Below are 18,220 nucleotides of genomic sequence, written 5' to 3'. Positions count from 1 at the left end.
TTCTGAGTGGAGGATAGACTATAGGGGGAAGGGCAGGAGTGAACAGAAGCCAAGAGATCGTTTAGAAAGGTCTTATGATAGTCTACATAAGAGATGATGCTGGCTTGGCCCGTGATAATAGAGATGAGGTGATGTGAACCCCAGATTCTGGCTTCTTCAGCTGACTTAGTGCCTGGCACACAGTAAACATCTGTTGAAGGAATGAATAAAATGTCAGTATTTCCACTGAGGTCTCTCCAGCGGAATCCTTTCTAGAAATTCTCATCACACCTCTTTGGGATGGAATCCTGGCACCTGCATTAAAAATACAGTCATCATAGCTCTCCAGACATAATTTGATGCTCATCCTTCTATTGAGATTCATTGGTAGGCATTCTTGTTTTATCTGAGAACAAAGCAGACCAAAAGGGCAATATTTTTCCTTTAATTTATATGCTTTTGATGAGAAGGTGGAAGAACTTTGATTTAAAGATAATTCTACATTTTTTTCTATGATTAACCAAAATAATTATTAATAGGTAAAAAACTTTCCATTTCTTCTGAGCCATCTATAGGAACAGGTAACTGAGACCAAGTGGGGATGATATGTTTCTTACAACAGCAACCCTAGGGTTTCCATTGCAGGTTATAGAGAGATGTACAAGCTTTAATATTTCAAGTCACAGTTGCTCTTTTATTCTTTCCTATGTAGTAAATACTAGTGAATGGCTGAAGGTTTTTTAAGATACCAGACTTTTATGAAGCCAGTAGCTATTTAATTTTTAACAGGCTCAGGACATACTTTATACTTTTAATGATCAGTTACCATTCAGTTGGTAGCAAGATGAGCATTAATTTCACCAAAGCACCATATGGTATTTCTGAGGGATGCTATTTCAGAAGGGGTCAGGGTATTCTAGAAACCGTAAATTTTGTAAATAAGCAGAGGTATGAATACAAACGATTGATTGTCAGAATCACTAAACATAGCTTTGGATGTGAAGCCTTCCCATAAATCCGGCTGAGAATGCTCTCCCCACCACCCCTGTGGGTGATTTGAACCTCCCGACCACTGGGTGAACTGCACTGTTCTCCCACAGCCTGCAGTGGGCTGCATCTAATATTCCCATCACTGGTCTGCAGACCTCTGCTAATGGTCTTGAAAGGGAGAAGGTTCAAAGCGGCTTGGTTCCCAGGCCTGCTAATGAGCATGAGGCCTCTTCACCCTTAATGAACTGGGGTTTGTGTGGAATTCCTTCCACTACCCTTTTTGATGGGAAGGCAGACGAGAGTTCACAAAAGCACTCAGGTCTTTATGGCGAGGGGAGCAGGCAGCTGGGCCACCCTCGGGTGGCCTGGAGGGGAGCAACAAAGCTGGCAGAGGTCGTACCCAGGCCAACACAGCTCTAAGTGTGAGGCTAGACCTCCCGCCAGCCTGACCTTTTGCTGGCAACAGTGACAAACCCGTGATGGGAGTTTTTTGGCCAAAAGGGTCCCTCAGCAGTTTTGTAAGCCTCCTTAAATTGTAATCGTTATCATTGTCATACTGTAATCGTTATCATTGTCATAACATAACTTATCAAATGAATATGATAACCACTGAAATCCTTATTCTAATTAACTAAATTGTTGCTCTAAATATTAGTCATTGGTACTCAAACTTACTGCAGCCACCAAAAAAGCCCCCAGATATTTTTCTCCACTTCGTTCTGCCTACCCACGTCCCACTGCCAGATTATACAATAGAATTATTCAGAAGCATAATGAACACATGCCAGAAATATTGCCTGTATCACAATCATCTTTGTGAAAGTCAATGTTTTTTCTCAGGAATATATTTTGGAAAATGACATCCCACACTTAAACACGATCATCTCTGCTGAAATCCCTGCATTTGATTTCATATACATTTCATGTCCATTTCTATAGTTACTGCCTTCCCACTGTTCTGAAACCTGGTTTGGTATTGCAGAGTAAAAGTCCTTAAATCTCATATACATTAATATGTAAGTTTATAAATTCAAATTTATAAAAGACTCTATTGATGAATATTTCTACATTTTAATTTTCTGTGCAAGGTTAAACCTGACTCTGACACAATAAGATTATTCTGATTAAATACAAATTATGGAAATTACAGTTTCAATTACTTTCCAGTTTTGAATAAGGCCTTTTAAAAAACAAAATTGCAAAAACAAAATTGTAAACTTTCAGTTACTGAACTTCGAGAAAATATTAACTGGTATATGATGGCTCAGGATGCTTTTTCCTCCTATTTTCCCCAGTGAATAGAAAGAGAATTATTTGGAATGTACACACACTTACCCTTTCATGACCTGTGTTTGGAATTATTCTGAGATGCATTCAAAGCTGACACCCCCCCATGGTTGACCTCCCTGTGCCTAATCAGATCTTACATTCTTGTTTCCAGATAGCTGATCAGCTTCCTTGGGTTTTGCTGATGACACAAGAGAGCTTTGCCTGAAGATGGAAACACTGGAGTCAGAACTGACCTGCCCTATTTGTCTGGAGCTCTTTGAGGACCCTCTTCTACTGCCCTGCGCACACAGCCTCTGCTTCAACTGTGCCCACCGCATCCTAGTATCACACTGTGCCACCAACGAGTCCGTGGAGTCCATCACCGCCTTCCAGTGCCCCACCTGCCGGCATGTCATCACCCTCAGCCAGCGAGGTCTAGACGGGCTCAAGCGCAACGTCACCCTACAGAACATCATCGACAGGTTCCAGAAAGCATCAGTGAGCGGGCCCAACTCTCCCAGTGAGACCCGTCGGGAGCGGGCCTTTGACGCCAACACCATGACCTCGGCCGAGAAGGTCCTCTGCCAGTTTTGTGACCAGGATCCTGCCCAGGACGCTGTGAAGACCTGTGTCACTTGCGAAGTATCCTACTGTGATGAGTGCCTGAAAGCCACTCACCCGAATAAGAAGCCCTTTACAGGCCATCGTCTGATTGAGCCAATTCCGGACTCACACATCCGGGGGCTGATGTGCTTGGAGCATGAGGATGAGAAGGTGAATATGTACTGCGTGACCGATGACCAGTTAATCTGTGCCTTGTGTAAACTGGTTGGGCGGCACCGCGATCATCAGGTGGCAGCTTTGAGTGAGCGCTATGACAAATTGAAGGTTAGTCCGATCCGCCTTAAGCCAACCCCTTTCTGCCAGAAAATGTCATGGAAATAAAAAGTGTATTCACTGCTAGCTACCTGACAGGTGAAGGTTTTCTCCTCACCTTTGTTATCTGATTAGTTTTAGCATGTTTTTGGCAGCCTATAAATGTTACACAATAAGGGTATCTTATAAAAGTTGACTGCTGCTTGTAATTTTAGTGTTGTCAAGGTGAGGGCAAATTCTAAAAATCTGGATCATTTTCAATCCGTGCAGTTTTTCTGGATCATTTTCAATCCTTACAGTTCTTCCAAAGAGAGTGCTGCCTCTCTCTGAGAGAGAGAGAGAGAGAGAGAGAGAGAGAATGACAGATAAAATCTGGCTTTGGGCATTTGGGGAACATTTACTTTTCTCACTCATCTGGGAAAACTAATTCACTCTCATTGTACCTGTATCTAGTTACTGCACAAACAAAGGAATAGAGGGAAGAATGTCTGTAGCAAATGTGGGATTTTAGGGGACACGTGACCTTTTATTCCTTGTGTAAATGATATCCAGCTTATTGGTGACACGCAGTGCTCTGACAATCTCAGGTTTCACGAAAGAATTCCTTTTCGTGTAGACTCTTTATTCAGTAAGGTTACAGTCAAGACTATTTGAACTTCATTTTTTACATGAAATTATTAACCTAACTCCAGCTTGGGGGATAATAATTAATATGACTATATGTGAAATAAAAGGATCACTTTCAAGGCAGGGCATGGTGGCTCATGCCTATAATCCCAGCACTTTGGGAGGCCAAGGCAGGCAGATCACTTGAGGTCAGGAGTTCAAAACCAGCCTGGCCAACGTGGCGGAATCCCATGTCTACTAAAAATAGAAAAATTAACCAGGTGTGTTGGTGGGTGCCTGTAATCCCAGTTACTTGGGAGGCTGAGGCAGGAGAATCACTTGAACCTGGGAGGTGGATGTTGCCGTGAGCCAAGATTACGCCACTGCACTCCAACCTGGGCAAAAGAGCGAGACTCTGTCTTAAAAAAAAAAAAACAAAAATTGCTCTCTAGGTATGGATGGAAAGCACCAGGGAAGAAATAAAAAGCCAAGTCTCCAGATGTTTGTTCAATTTCAGGTAACAGTGGGTCTGATTATTGAAAACTCAGCTGAGAGAGTTTGAGTGAGATACTATGTTCACCAGCTAATTTTAGATCACAAGACACCAATTAAAAGAAAGGAAGTATAAATTAAAAGCTCTAAGTAAATATATATTGAAGTCCTTCCTCTCGGGATAAACACATACCATGTTGTTGAGCAAACAAAATGAATCACATGATCAAAAGAGTGTTATCACTTAGAAAACAGTGTCACCTTTAACAAATGGTTTCTATCACCTCTCCTTAGCGCTAATGAGTGGTTGTGTTTACTGGGACCACATAGTTTATTTTGTGACAGTGGGATTAACGGACCACATCTGGGATTTGGCTTTGCTATTTCTTGACATGTTGAGGGAAACCTATATGCTGAAGTGAATTCCTGCTTCTCAATGTCACTTGGGCAACAAAAGCATCACCTGGGCAGCATGTTTCACTTCAAATATCCAAAGAATTACTGGTGCAAATCCATCTTTAAACCATGTAGAGGAAGTCAAGCGCAAGGACTCAGGTGACACAGACAACGGAAGACAAACGATGACAGGCTTTCCAGAACAGTGCATGGCAGCACCGGAGAAAAGTACCACCAAAGTTAATCATAGTAAAGGCAATGCATGTATGAGCTGTGCCTCTAGAGCAAATTCTGCAGAAATTGATAAGGCTATTAATTTTTACAAACCAAGGTAATCTTTTTTCTTTACCCCTTTTTTTGTTGGTGGTGGAGCTGAAGGGAGAATATTTAGGATAACTGAACAGAGATGTTTGATTTTTGTTTTCCAAAATGTAAGCATGCTAGATCTTTCTTTATCAAAAATGTTCCTTTGATTGGATTTGCACTACCTTTTAATGATTGTTTGTTGAAACACCACAATCATAATGATGTTCAATATTTAGCAACTCCCAGGCTTGATATTTATTTAAATCTTGTAGTCAAGTTCTGCTCAGTACTCATGGCCTGTCACAGCAGAGTTATTAAATATTTACATAACATCTTCAAATTTGTGAAGAAATCCTGTCATGCTCTAGCATGACATGAAAAGAGTTTCGTTTTTTTGATTTTTTTTTAATCAAAAAACGAAACTCTTCAGGTACAAGCCCAGCACACTTTAATTGAGCCAGTGGCTTATCGGTTGTTGTACTGTCACATGGAGTGCCTGATAATTAATGATGTGGTTTCTTTTTATTTCCTAGTTACAGAAATATAAGCATATAAACAGCATCCAATGCACCAAAACACATTTACAGCCATTCAACAAGATATACTTATGAGCATTTGAACAAATAGCTTACCAACATAGCATGTTTGTTTTAAAACATGCCACTTATGTTAGAATTTTAAAAATAATAACAGTTATGACATTTGGATGTCTGATATTTCAGTTATCACATACTTATGAACATATGTACATCTTTGTTTTATTTAAAACCTAAGGACAATGTAAATGTTGATTTTTGAAGGAAGTAATAGCATACCAAGATGACCAAAACCAAGGAAGTATGTTTCTGGTAACTACTACTTTGGTCTGAAATGTACTCTGAACATGCATTTTTCTGTAGCTCTAAGATCTCATATAGATGTGGATTTGTGATGATGTGGGAACACAGATAAAGCATGGAGGAATTTGAGGATGCTTTCATTGATAAGACAATAAACTTGCTTTATTAATTTGCATATGTAAGGACCCCAGTGTCTTTGGAAACATTTTTGTCCTTCTGTTAGTAAAAGTCCATTATATGAAGAAGGGAATTCTGCAATTATTGTGAAGAATAATTTCTTATAATAATACTAAACTTTGGGGGACATATTTTACTCATTAGATCTCAGTATAAGAGATGTGTGTTTATATTAAAAAAATCGGAATATCATTTTGTACATTACAATCTTTTCCTAAGTGTAAAAGAAGAAAAGATAAAAATTCCAACATGTAGAACTCGTACAAATAAAATCATCCACATCATGTAAAATAGCATCATGTCAGTAATCTAACGCTTTTGGAGACTATGCATTGAGAGGCACTCATGAAATATTGAAGCAAGGCGAAAATTAAGGTAGCATTTCCTAAACTCTACTAAGATGAAAAGAGAAAAGTTTTCCTGCCAAGTGCAAAGGTCTCTAAGTGGAGCGTATCCATGATGTGGACATATCTTTACATCATTTTAATTGAATTTTTAAGAAGCCTCTCAGTCCTTCAAACTTGGAGAAAAAATTTGATTTGTGAACCACATAACATATAAGAGAATTTAATATAATTAATGCATTCCAGAGTTTTCAAGGAATTAAAATTCAGTAGTTCCTCTTTTTCAGTTCCAACATACAAGGTTGGAGCTCTTGTTTCTTTTCTCTAATTACACCTATAAAAATATACAAATTGAAAAAAACTGACCTTTCCTTGCCTTTCAGTTTCAGCATAGCCCCTTCAAATTAGCTGAAGCTGAAGTTCCAAACTATTGTCTTGCCATTCTTATTCTAAAGGCTGGCTGAGGAAGTTTGTTTGTATAATGCATGTGTCAATGGATCATCCCATTATAATTTTTTAATAGTTTGATTTAAAAATTCCAACTAAAGCTCAGCATTTCTATGTAGCACTTTTTATCTGGAAGTGAAGACATGAGATTTCATTCTTGGGTTTAATTTATAGATTGTAAGGTTCTATGTTTGAAAAATCTTTCCCAGTTTGTAACTAGGAAAGTTGTAAGTGTATACTGAGCTAGACTTTTTTTTATTAGAATTTCTATAACTTGTTTCTTCTTTGAAAACCAGTAGCAGGCATAGTGCAGGTTCTAGTGTTATGGTGTGTGATGCACACACATATTTGCATATACATATACATACATGCATTTATTTAATATTATAATCTTCCTGAATCTAAAATGGAGACAAATTCAAGTGACTGGTATTTTCATTAGGGATATTTCATTCTGCAGGCAAGAGATGACAACAAACATAGCAATAATAACTATATTCTGATCACGCAAAATATTTTATCTATTCCTTGAATGTTTGGTAGATGGGTACAAGTCAACTTTGAACTTGGTATATTTTTTGTGGGAAGAGTCTTATCTTGAAGGGTTTTTTTTTTGAAGTTACAAATATGTGTATTTTTTAAAATGTGTCTTTCTGTTTATTGATTTCTAGTTTAAATCCCTTAAGATCAGGGCTCAAGATAATTGCACGTGGTCTCACTTATGGATGCAGTATCCCTTAATAAATATTAGAATAAGTTTATTGTATCTTCAAAATTTCCATAAGCTCGTTAATGTTTTCAGTCTGTGTAATCAATTAATGACTAGGAGAGGTGCACTTAGGCCTTCCACTTGGAGAGTGAAATTTTCTATTTTTGTTTTTAAAACTTTAAGTTCTGGGATACACGTGCAGATTTATTACATAGGTATACATGTGCCATGATGGTTTCCTGTACCTATCAACCCATCATCTAGGTTTTACGCCCCACATGCATTAGGTATTTGTCCTAATGCTCTCCCTCCGCTTGCCCCACACCCCCGACAGGCCCCAGTGTGTGATGTTCCCCTCCCTGTGTCCATGTGTTCTCATTGTTCAACTTCCACTTATGACAGAGGTCATGCAGTGTTTGGTTTTATGTTTCTGTTTCAGTTTGCTGAGAATGATGGATTCCAGCTTCGTCCGTGTCACTGCAAAGGACATGAACTCATTCTTTTTTATGGCTGCATAGTATTCCATGGTATATATGTGCCACATTTTCTTTATCCAGTCTATCATTGATGGGCATTTGGGTTGGTTCCAAGTCTTTGCTATTGTAAATAGTGCTGCAATAAATATATGTGTGCATGTGTCTTTATAGCAGAATGCTTTATAATCCTTTGGGTATCTATCCAGTAATGGGATTGCTGGATCAAATGGTATTTCTGGTTCTAGATTTTTGAGGAATTGCCACACTGTCTTCCACAATGGTTGAACTAATTTACACTCCCACCAACAGTGTAAAAACATTCCGATTTCTCCACAGCCTCGCCAGCATCTGTTGTTTCCTGACTTTTTAATAATTGCCATTCTAACTGGCTTGAGATGGTATCTCATTGTGGTTTTGATTTGCATTTCCCTAATGACCAGTGATGATGAGCTTTTTTTTCCCATATGTTTGTTGGCTGCATAAATGTCTTCTTTTGAGAAGTGTCTGTTCATATCCTTCACCCACTTTTTGATGGGGTTGTTTTTTTCTTGTAAATTTGTTTAAGTTCCTTGTAGATTCTGGATATTAGACCTTTGTCAGATGGGTAGCTTGCAAAAATGTTCTCCCATTCTGTAGGTGGTTGTTGCCTGTTCACTCTGATGATAGTTTCTTTTGCTGTGCAGAAGCTGTTTAGTTTGTTTAGATCCCATTTGTCAATTTTGGCTTTTGTTGCAATTGCTTTTGATGTTTTAGTCATGAAGTCTTTGCCCATGCCTATGTCCTGAATGGTATCACCTAGGTTTTCTTCTAGGGTTTTTATGATTTGGGGTTTTACATTTAAGTCTTTAATCCATCTTGATTTAATTTTTGTATAAGATGTAATGAAGGGATTCAGTTTCTGTTTTCTGCATATGGCTAGCCAGTTTTCCCAGCACCATTTATTAAATAGGGAATCCTTTCCCCATTGCTTGTTTTTGTCAGTTTTGTCGAAGATCAGATGGTTGTAGATGTGTGGTGTTATTTCTGAGGTCTCTGTTCTGTTCCATTGGTCTATATATCTGTTTTGGTCCCAGTACCCTGCTGTTTTTGGTTACTGTAGCCTTGTAGTATAGTTTGAAGTCAGGCAGTGTGATGCTTCCAGCTTTGTTCTTTTTGCTTAGGATTCTCTTGGCTATATGGGCTCTTTTTTGGTTCCATATTAAATTTAAAGTAGCTTTTCTATTCTGTGAAGAAAGTCAATGGTAGCTTGATGGGGATAGCATTGAATCTATAAATTACTTTGGGCAATGTGGCCATTTTCACAGTATTCATTCTTCCTATCCATGAGCATGGAATTATATTCCATTTGTTTGTGTCCTCTCTTATTTCCTTGAGCAGTTGCTGGTAGTTCTCCTTGAAGAGGTCCTTCACATCCCTTGTAAGTTGGATTCCTATGTATTTTATTCTCTTTGTAGCAATTGTGAATGGGAGTTCACTCATGATTTGGCTCTCTGCTTGTCTATTATTGGTGTATATGAAGGCTTGTGATTTTTGTACATTGATTTTGTATCCTGAGACTTTGCTGAAGTTGCTTATCAGCTTAAGGAGTTTTGGGGCTGAGATGATGGGGTTTTCTAAATATACAATCATGTCATATGCAAACAGAAACGATTTGACTTCCTGTGTCCTGTTCGAATACCCATTATTTCTTTCTCTTGCCTGATTGCCCTGGCCAGAATTTCCAATACTATGTTGAATAAGAGTGGTGAGAGAGGGCATCCTTGTCTTGTGCTGGTTTCAAAGGGAATGCTTCCAGCTTTTTTTTGCTGAGAGTGAAATTTTCAAGTCCTCTTCATAGCTCTGTCATTTTGCTTGCTTTAGGCCTTTTGAACCTATGTTATTAAGAACAATATGGTTGGGCATGGGGGGCTCACACCTGTAGTCCCAGCACTTTGGGAGGCCAAAAAGGAGCATTGCTTGAGCTCAGTTGTTTGAGACCAGCTTGGACAGCATAATAGGACCCTGTCTCTACTAAAAATAAAAATAAAAATTTAGCTGGGCATGGTGGCATGTACCTGTGGTTCCAGTTACTCTGGAGGCTGAGGTGAGAGGATCACTTGAGCCTGGGAGATCAGGGCTGCAGTGAGCAGTGATTACACCACCATACCACTACACTCCAACCTGGGTGACAGAGCAAAGACCCTGTCTCAAAAAAAAAAAAAAAAAAAAAATGAAAGTTAATATAGGTTTTTTGAGAGGTCATAAAAAATTAAGTTAATATGTGTTTAATAAATTAAGGTAATATGAACAGTAACAGTCTCTGCCTTCATGGAGCTTATAGTCTAGTAGGGAATTCCAACAGCTACTAAATACTTTCTCTGTTGATGGTGGCGGGAAGCACATTGTGCCCAAAGCAAAGGTACTGACCCCAGCCCTGAGAGATGGAGAAAGGCTTCCCAGAAAAGGGACCACTGCACCTACCATTTCCAAGCCTTGTATTAGAAAACAATATTGAATTTACTAGATGTTTGTAAAATCCCTGTTATCAGTCATTCCTTTTTAACTTTTTACTATGTATGATGTTCTTTGTGTAACCCTATATAGTTTTTCAAACTTGTTCACAATAATTCCCAGTTGATTTTAATCTAAAATACAGATACACTATATGATGTTTCACCATGTGGTATGTGAATAACTCAGACACATGTCTTCCAAAATGTTGTAATTATATGGAGTTTCACCAGTTCCAACTGACTCCAATATGCAATACTGTTTGTACTAATTTCATGACAGCATTTGTTTAGTCTGCAATATAGATATGTATTTTTTCTTTTATTTTTAGTTGGACACTTAATAATTGCACATATTTATAAGATAGTCTGATATTTCCATACATGTATACAATGTGTTGCAATGTATATTTTTAATAGTTTCCATGTGATTAAAATAAGATTTCCAGATATTTGTAAAATATATTAAAACTATATTTTAATTTTGTTAGTTTGGTACAAGGATATTTATGATAGATAGAATAAAAGAAAGCATCTCCAGGCATATGTTCTTAATGGGAAATTCAAGACAGCTTCCTTTTCCCCCTCCTCACCTGTCTATTTTCTGAATGAGTCTTTTCTCAACTCCTTCACCTGCAGAGAGCAAGGTATTATTGCCTAGTGATTTATTATTGTCAGAATCATTCTTGGTAAGCTCAGAGAGTTCGAAAAATGCACAAACAAGTACACATGGTACCTCTTCATCATGTGGCTGTGTAAACATAATTCTTGGGCACCTTGTTAACGTTCCTGTGCTATATTTTACTCATTTATAAAACAGGGCTAATATATAGTACTTACTTTTGCAGAAAATTGGGAGAGCAAAATAAAGTGTTTCATGTAAACCCTTAGCATTGTGCCTGGCCTACAGAAAGCCTGCAACACGTGTCAAAACGACTGTTAGAAACTAGGAGGCAGAATGTGTAATGGTAAAGTGTGTGGACATTGGATGTAGACTGCCAAATATTTTTTAACCACTGCTTGTGTTATGTGTATGTGAGATAAGAGTCTATATTGTTGCTTTAATGTGTTTTATAGTTCTGTTTCTGAAGCACCTGCCAAAGGGCAGAGATGTGACAATTAATAAACACTTGTTGATGGACATGTACAGAATTGATGCGTTAGGCGAGTGTTTTGGGATTCGGAGGAGGAAGAGATGAATCTGCTTTTGAGTAGACAATAAACCTTGCTTCAGGGTGGTGGGATTTAAGCTGCTTTGACAGATCTGTGGATTAAGCATCAAAGAAGAGTGAGGTGCTCTGCGGGAGTGAGACCAGCAGAGACCTGTCGGCAGGAATAGGCAAGACAGCTTTGGAAGTTTAGACAATCCTAGCTAGAGCACAGGGTGCCAACTGGGGAGCCAGGAAAGAGGATGTTGGAAGAGTCACCTAGAGGGAAGGTCTTGAAAGTCTTTAAATGCAAGGTTAAGGGTTTAGGCCATTTTTACTATTTTCTATAGAGTAATAGTGAAGTTTTTTTAAATTTTAATTTTAATTTTTGTAGAGAGAGAGAGAGGTTAATGTATATTTTCTGAAATAAATTTCATGTGAGAATATAAGAATGGATAGGGTTACTGTGTTCATGGAAGAAATAAAAGGGGGAAGAGACATTCACATTACTTTAGATTTTGTAGTCTCCTTTTTAATTAGCAAAAAGAAGTAGTATCACAGGTCAAAAACTACCACCCTGTCAACAGAAACATGTAAAAGTGTGAGATTCAGGGTCTTGCTCCATAAAACTAGGAAGAAATAGGAGATGTCGTTGCTGATTGGCTCTTAGGTCCAGACACAAATGTGATTCTTTTCCTGCTTCTCTAGGGCAGTAAGACACAGTGAGGACAATGCATGGTTATTTCTTCTGGCTTTTTGATTCACAATAAGGAGAATGCTAATGCCCACTATAAACCAAAATAGTGTTTTAGAGCCAGAAGCAACCTTGGAACTCACGTCATTCCATCCTTATTCTGCAGATGAGGAAAGTAGGGCTGAGAGTAGTAAAAGAAGTTTTCCGCAATTACCTAGTGGGTTAGTGACTCTGAACTAGGACTAGAGCACAGTTCCCTGCTGTCCAGTTTTGTGTCTTTCCTGCTACTTCCTACTGCGGTTAACAGTGCCAGCCAGCACAGGCAGGATTGTCTTTTGAGTGGTTCTGAAATTTCTGACATCTCTTCTGATGTTTTCAGGAGTAAACACAATGATTTTACGGTAATTTTTAAAAACCCACTTGGCCTGGCAATAAACCACCATCATGGGTGTAGGATGATGCCTTACCATGCTGTCTGGGAATTATTGCAGAGATGTGGCTTTGGAGTGATGCCTCCAGGGCCACCAAAATAAGTTGCCTAGAAGATGTTCCCATGCTGACATTTTCTATAGCTGAGCCAGTGTAGATTTGGTTGTCTTGAAGGGCCAGACTTCATTCCTGGAGCTGTGTTCATGTACATGGACCCAGACAACCTCAGGGACACTGCAAAAGAAAGCAGAGTTAGGACAGTGATGTCAATGAGGAAACAAAGGAATCATGGTTGCAGCTTAATGGGCTCACTAATTCCCTTCTTAGGATAATTGTTTTCCTGAATGTCTTAATATATACATTATTCTTAAACTGGTAAATTTTTTGACATTGCCATAAAGTGGGCATAAGTAGTCTGAGAAAGTGAATGTGGCTAAAGATTTGATTTATTTTCAGTATGTGGCATAAACATCCTGGAAAAATCTGATACAAATGCAATTGCAAAAATCCACTTAAAACTTAATCACTTTATATTCTGGACTTTTGGGTATGACATAATGTTGTTGCATACCCATGAGGTATGGTCTTTAAGCTGACAAAGGAAAACACATTTTGCATGTCTCATCAAAAAGGAAAATGCTTGTAAAGTGCCGAGCATGGTGACTGGCACATAGTAAGTGTTGGATGTACATGAGGTATTATTTTATCTGGGCATTTACTGTTACAATAAAACCTTCATTGGTGTAATCCAATCGTGGATTTCTTGACAGTATCATAAATTACTCAGTGGTTATAGGGTTGATATGTGTTTCTGGCGGCCATGGGAAACTTTGAACAACTCTCAAAGGAATTATAATTGGGTGGAAACTTTGATTTGTCCTTTCTAAACCAAGCTAAGTAGTAAAATGAACTTTTAAGAAGCAGTGAGTGGTGAATTGAAAGAAATGGCTTTAAAAACAAGGCCCAATTTGAAGTCTGGGGATGCGGGTGGCAGGGGCGGAGGGGAGCAGCTCTTTCATGTTTCTGGTTAATCTGATTGGATCAGCACCACAGGTGCTGTCAGAGCATCTACAGCTGTTTCCAAGAAAAGAAAAGCTGGCATTTGGGTTTATACTATGGCTGTCACATTTATACACAGCTAGACAGATGAGGAAAAGATGGTTGACATGATACACAGGAAGCCTAGACTAGTCAGAGGAGCTCAGGGGGCTAGCTTTCTTTCTTATTGTAGGGTTTCCTTTGGTATGTGAGTAAATGATAAAGCAAGTTGGCCCTGGGCTGTTTGTTAGCAGCTGTCTCTCTTAGAATAGGAAGAGGGAGGAACTTCAATATCGACTGGGACTGGAGGAGGAGGAAAGCGCTGAAGTGAAGGAGTTGTAGAAGAAGGCGGCTTCCAACCCCTCCACTGTAGGGACCCTGGGGTGTTTTATTCTCTGTGCTTTCTTCTGTGCCAGTTGTGCAGAGTGCCTAGAATAGCGGTATCATAATCTGCCTCCTCCCTTATATCTCTTTTGCTATTTATTGAGGGGGAAAATCCAGAAAATATGGTTTTTATTTACATTGGGATAGACTAGGTTCTTATTACTGAAACAATATGGAAATCATGAGCAGCTTCTATTCCTTTTGTGCCTTTATAAATATTCTTTTCCCTAACTGCTTTATCAGATCCTGCTTTTTAAAGAAAGAAAGAAAGAAAAAACCTTATTTGTTTACTCAGGGAATATTTTATATAGGTACTATGAGATAAACACTGAGTAAACTCTGGGAATGCAGAAATGAATAACAAAGCTAAGTCGTTGCTTCCATGGTCTAGAGCTCATTATAACAGGTAATAAGATTATATAGATAGGATATGAAAAGAGCTCCATGGAGCTCAATCAATGAGATAATTTTTAATGTGAATAATAATAAAAAACCACTGACTTTGGTGTTGATACCTGGAAATTGCCTAATTCCAAAAGCTGAAGTGAAAATGCATTTCATTAAAAAGCAACATTTACAGAAAGCAAACAGTGACATTCACACTGTTCAGTCCTTTGGAGTTGCAAGTAAGGGCAAAATATGAAGACTCCAATCCATGAAAAAAATCCAGCTGGATGCTTTCTTATGAAAGGTCTGCTGTTCACGGGCTGGACTGCTAGCCCTTCTCACATGCTTTCCTCAGAGGTCTCCATTTCCTTCCTGAACAGGGCTAATAGGTCAGATAAATATCCAGGCTCACAAGCAGTTTATGTCATTTCCACTCTGAAAGGATCCATCCCTAGGAAGATATTATGAGAGGCAAACTTGCGGAAGTGCTATTGTGTTAACCAAGCCAGCTGGTGGGTTTGCTTTATTGGTTATGGAATTTTTACCAACTTAGGTGTTAGGATGAATATCCTGACCTGGTAGAGTGTTTATTTCCTCCTTCTTTGACCCTTGACACAGCTGTTTAGAGCTCAGTCACTCTCGGTTGACATGGTCAGATTCAAAGCCTAGAAGAGTGAAATGGGCAGGCTTTTAGACTCACACACTGAGTATGGCCTGTATGAGTGAGTCTGAAAGATCTAGGAGACATGGGGAAGCCGTATGCACTTCACTTAAGGGGCTTGGAGGGAGATGCTATTTTTGCCTCTGGATTGCTGATTTAAGCTCTAGAGGGTCCCAGCAAACAAGGGCCTCACTTATTTATAGTGTCCAGCTTGTTAACTGGTTCCAGTAGCTCTTTCATTCTAAATACCCTGACTTGATCATTACAAATTCTATGCATGTAACAAAATATCACATGTACCCCATAAATATGTACAAATATTATATATCAATAAAACATTCATCTGATAACATATTAGGCAAGGCCGTAGGGCTGCCTCCATACCACTAGAAAAAGAAAACTGTCTTGTAGGTCAGGGCTGAGTGGTAGTACAGGAAGGTGGAGTAATCTGTCAAGATGCTGCTTTACATTGTTTTGAGATGTGGTTCAAGGGTGTTTGTTGATCAAACACCAAGAACCAGCTATTACCAAGAATAATAACTAGCATTTGTAAATCTCCAGATTGACAGTTTGCAAAGCACTTTCAAGTATTATTTGATCCTTGGAACAACAATGTATCTCCTACAAAAATATGGGAATGATAATACCTGCTCATTAGGGATCTTGGGAGGATTAAATGAGATAATATAGGTCCAAGTGTCTAGCCTAGCATTTAGTGGGTGGGAGCAGCTGGGTAAATAGGAACCATTTTTAACAATGCAGAACATGAGGCCATGGAAAATTCCAAAGCATAACTACAGTCAGATGACTACGTTTTGGAGCTCAGACCCAGGGACCGCATTTTGCCCCTGACTAATCATCACCTATGATTAAAGCAGAAACAACTATGGTCCAAACATAGCACCCTTAAAAAATTAGCGAGAAAGAAAGAGAGAGAGTTAGAGTATGGAGACACGAAGTATTTTTGCCTTCACTTTTGACACACAGGCTCCCTGGACTGAGCAAAGAAGTATCCTTTGAAGTGGTGACTATGATTGAAGATGGTCTAGTTTCCATTCTAATATAAATAAGTAAAAATACAAAGTTGAAATATGGAAATCCATATGGAATCATTTTATTTACTTACAGTAATATTGAATTATCCAATACTCAATAGTTTCTCTGTACCTAAGTGTTAGCATAAATGAGTGAATCTCTGATGATCCATAAAATCATTTCATCACTAGAAATGTGATCATTTACCCTGGCTAAAAATGTAAATTTATAGTCTTGGTCTATGAGTTCAACATTTCAAATGTCTTAAGAGACCAAAACGAGTTAATACTCATATTTAGTTATTCATGCCAAAGCGTGGATACATATAAAAATGGTCACCAAACTTTTCAATCTGTTATCCATTCCTCTTTCTCGGATCGCTAATCAGTCAGAATTGTAGATTTAAACTGGTTTCTAAGACGGAGATATCTCAAATATGGTTGTGCACAAAACCACTCAGCGTTCATATGTACATATATGTCTATGTGTATATATAAATATATATATTTTTTGTTTGTTTGTTTGTTTGTGTTAGAGTCTCACTGCATAGCCCAGGCTGGAGTCCAGTGGCATGATTTCAGGTCACTGCAACCTCCACCTCCCACATTCAAGCGATTCTCCTGCCTCAGGCTCCCGAGAAGCTGGGATTACAGGCACGCGCCACCACGCCTGGCTAATTTTTGTATCTTTAGTAGAGACAGGCTTTCACCAGGTTGGCCAGGCTGGTCTCAAACACCTGACCTCAGGTGATCTGCCCACCTTGGCCTCCCAAAGTGCTGGGATTACATGATGAGCCACCATTTATAAGATTCAGCAGATCTGAGGCAGGTTTAGAGTCTGATTTCAACTTGTGTCCTGGCCTTGCCATTTTAGAACTGTGTGAACTTAAGGGAAAAAAGCAAAACTAATTTTTCAAGCCTCAATTCCTCATCAGTAAAACAGAGGTAATAATTCAGTAATAACTCCATAATGCTTGTCCCCTGGGAAGCCCTGGACAAAACATAGTGGTTCCTCTTTCCATTACTATTGTTATTCCCTGAATGCTTCTGTCTTTCCCCCGTTATTCTAAATTTTAAGCCTTTTCTGTAGTTATATGGACAACACAGTTGGCCCTCCATATTTGTGGGTTCTGCATCCAAGGATTCAACAAGGATTTAATTGTTTTTTGGGGAAAAAACAATTTAAAAATAATAAAAATACAAATAAAAAATACACTGTAACAACTATTTATGTACCATTACATTGTATTAATTATTATAAGTAACCTAGAGATGATTTAAAGTATTGCAGGATATGGGTAGATTATATGCAAATGTTATACCATTTTATATTAGGGAGTTGAGCATCCCATGGATTTTGGTATCTGTGGGAAGGTCCTGAAACCAATCCCCTGCAGATATTGAGGGATGACTGTATATGTTCTTATACAAAGTCAAACAATACAGTTTATGTAAGTGAATCCTCAATCCTTCCAGCTCTTCCTCTACCAACTCTTGATTATTCTTGAAGGACCAACTCAAACCTCATGGAGGGACTACTCTAATTTGACTTTTAATAAAATTATCTAATCTCCAACATTCCCTATTTTTTTAACCACTCCTTCATAATTACTTGCTGTTTGTGTATTATTTAATATTCTTTGGGCCAGGTGCGGTGGCTTACGTTTGTAATCCCAGAACCTTCGGAGGCTGAGGCAGGAGAATCGCTTGAGCCCAGGAGTTCAACACCAGCCTGGGCAACATAGTGAAACCTTGTCTCTATAAAAAATTTTTAAAAAAAATCCAGGCATGATGGCACACGCCTATGGTCCCAGCTACTCTGGAGGCTGAGGCAGGAGGATCACTTGAGCCCAGAGTTGGAGGCTACAGTGAGCCATGATCACACCACTACACTCCAGCCTGGATGACAGAGAAAGACCCTGTCTCTAAAACATATTAAAAATTTAAAAATAAACATACTTTGGGCATAAGTCTTCCCTCCCCAATTGTGTTTCAATGTCTCAAGCCCAGTGACTGTATTTTGTAGTTATTTTATGTCTGATTACTCATT

At 38.7% G+C, this 18,220-nt stretch overlaps 1 protein-coding gene across 4 annotated transcripts in view; it reads left to right on the top strand.

Moving 5' to 3' along the window:
- MID1 (midline 1) overlaps positions 1-18,220 on the top strand; it is a 233,682-nt gene that overhangs the window by 104,415 nt on the left and 111,047 nt on the right. For 3 of the 4 annotated variants that reach the window (XM_025372435.1, XM_025372434.1, XM_025372436.1), the window contains one exon: positions 2,411-3,126. In XM_025372435.1, coding sequence (XP_025228220.1) covers positions 2,467-3,126 — 660 coding nt within the window. In that variant the 5' untranslated portion in view covers positions 2,411-2,466. The remainder of the gene's footprint in view (positions 1-2,410; positions 3,127-18,220) is intronic. The other variant, XM_025372437.1, reaches the window with a different exon arrangement.

This window comes from Theropithecus gelada, chromosome X, assembly GCF_003255815.1.
Source record: "Theropithecus gelada isolate Dixy chromosome X, Tgel_1.0, whole genome shotgun sequence".
In the NCBI taxonomy this organism is placed as follows: Eukaryota; Metazoa; Chordata; class Mammalia; order Primates; family Cercopithecidae; genus Theropithecus; species Theropithecus gelada.
The sequence above is the reverse complement of the archived record's forward strand: the minus strand, read 5'-3'. Positions and strand labels throughout refer to the sequence as shown.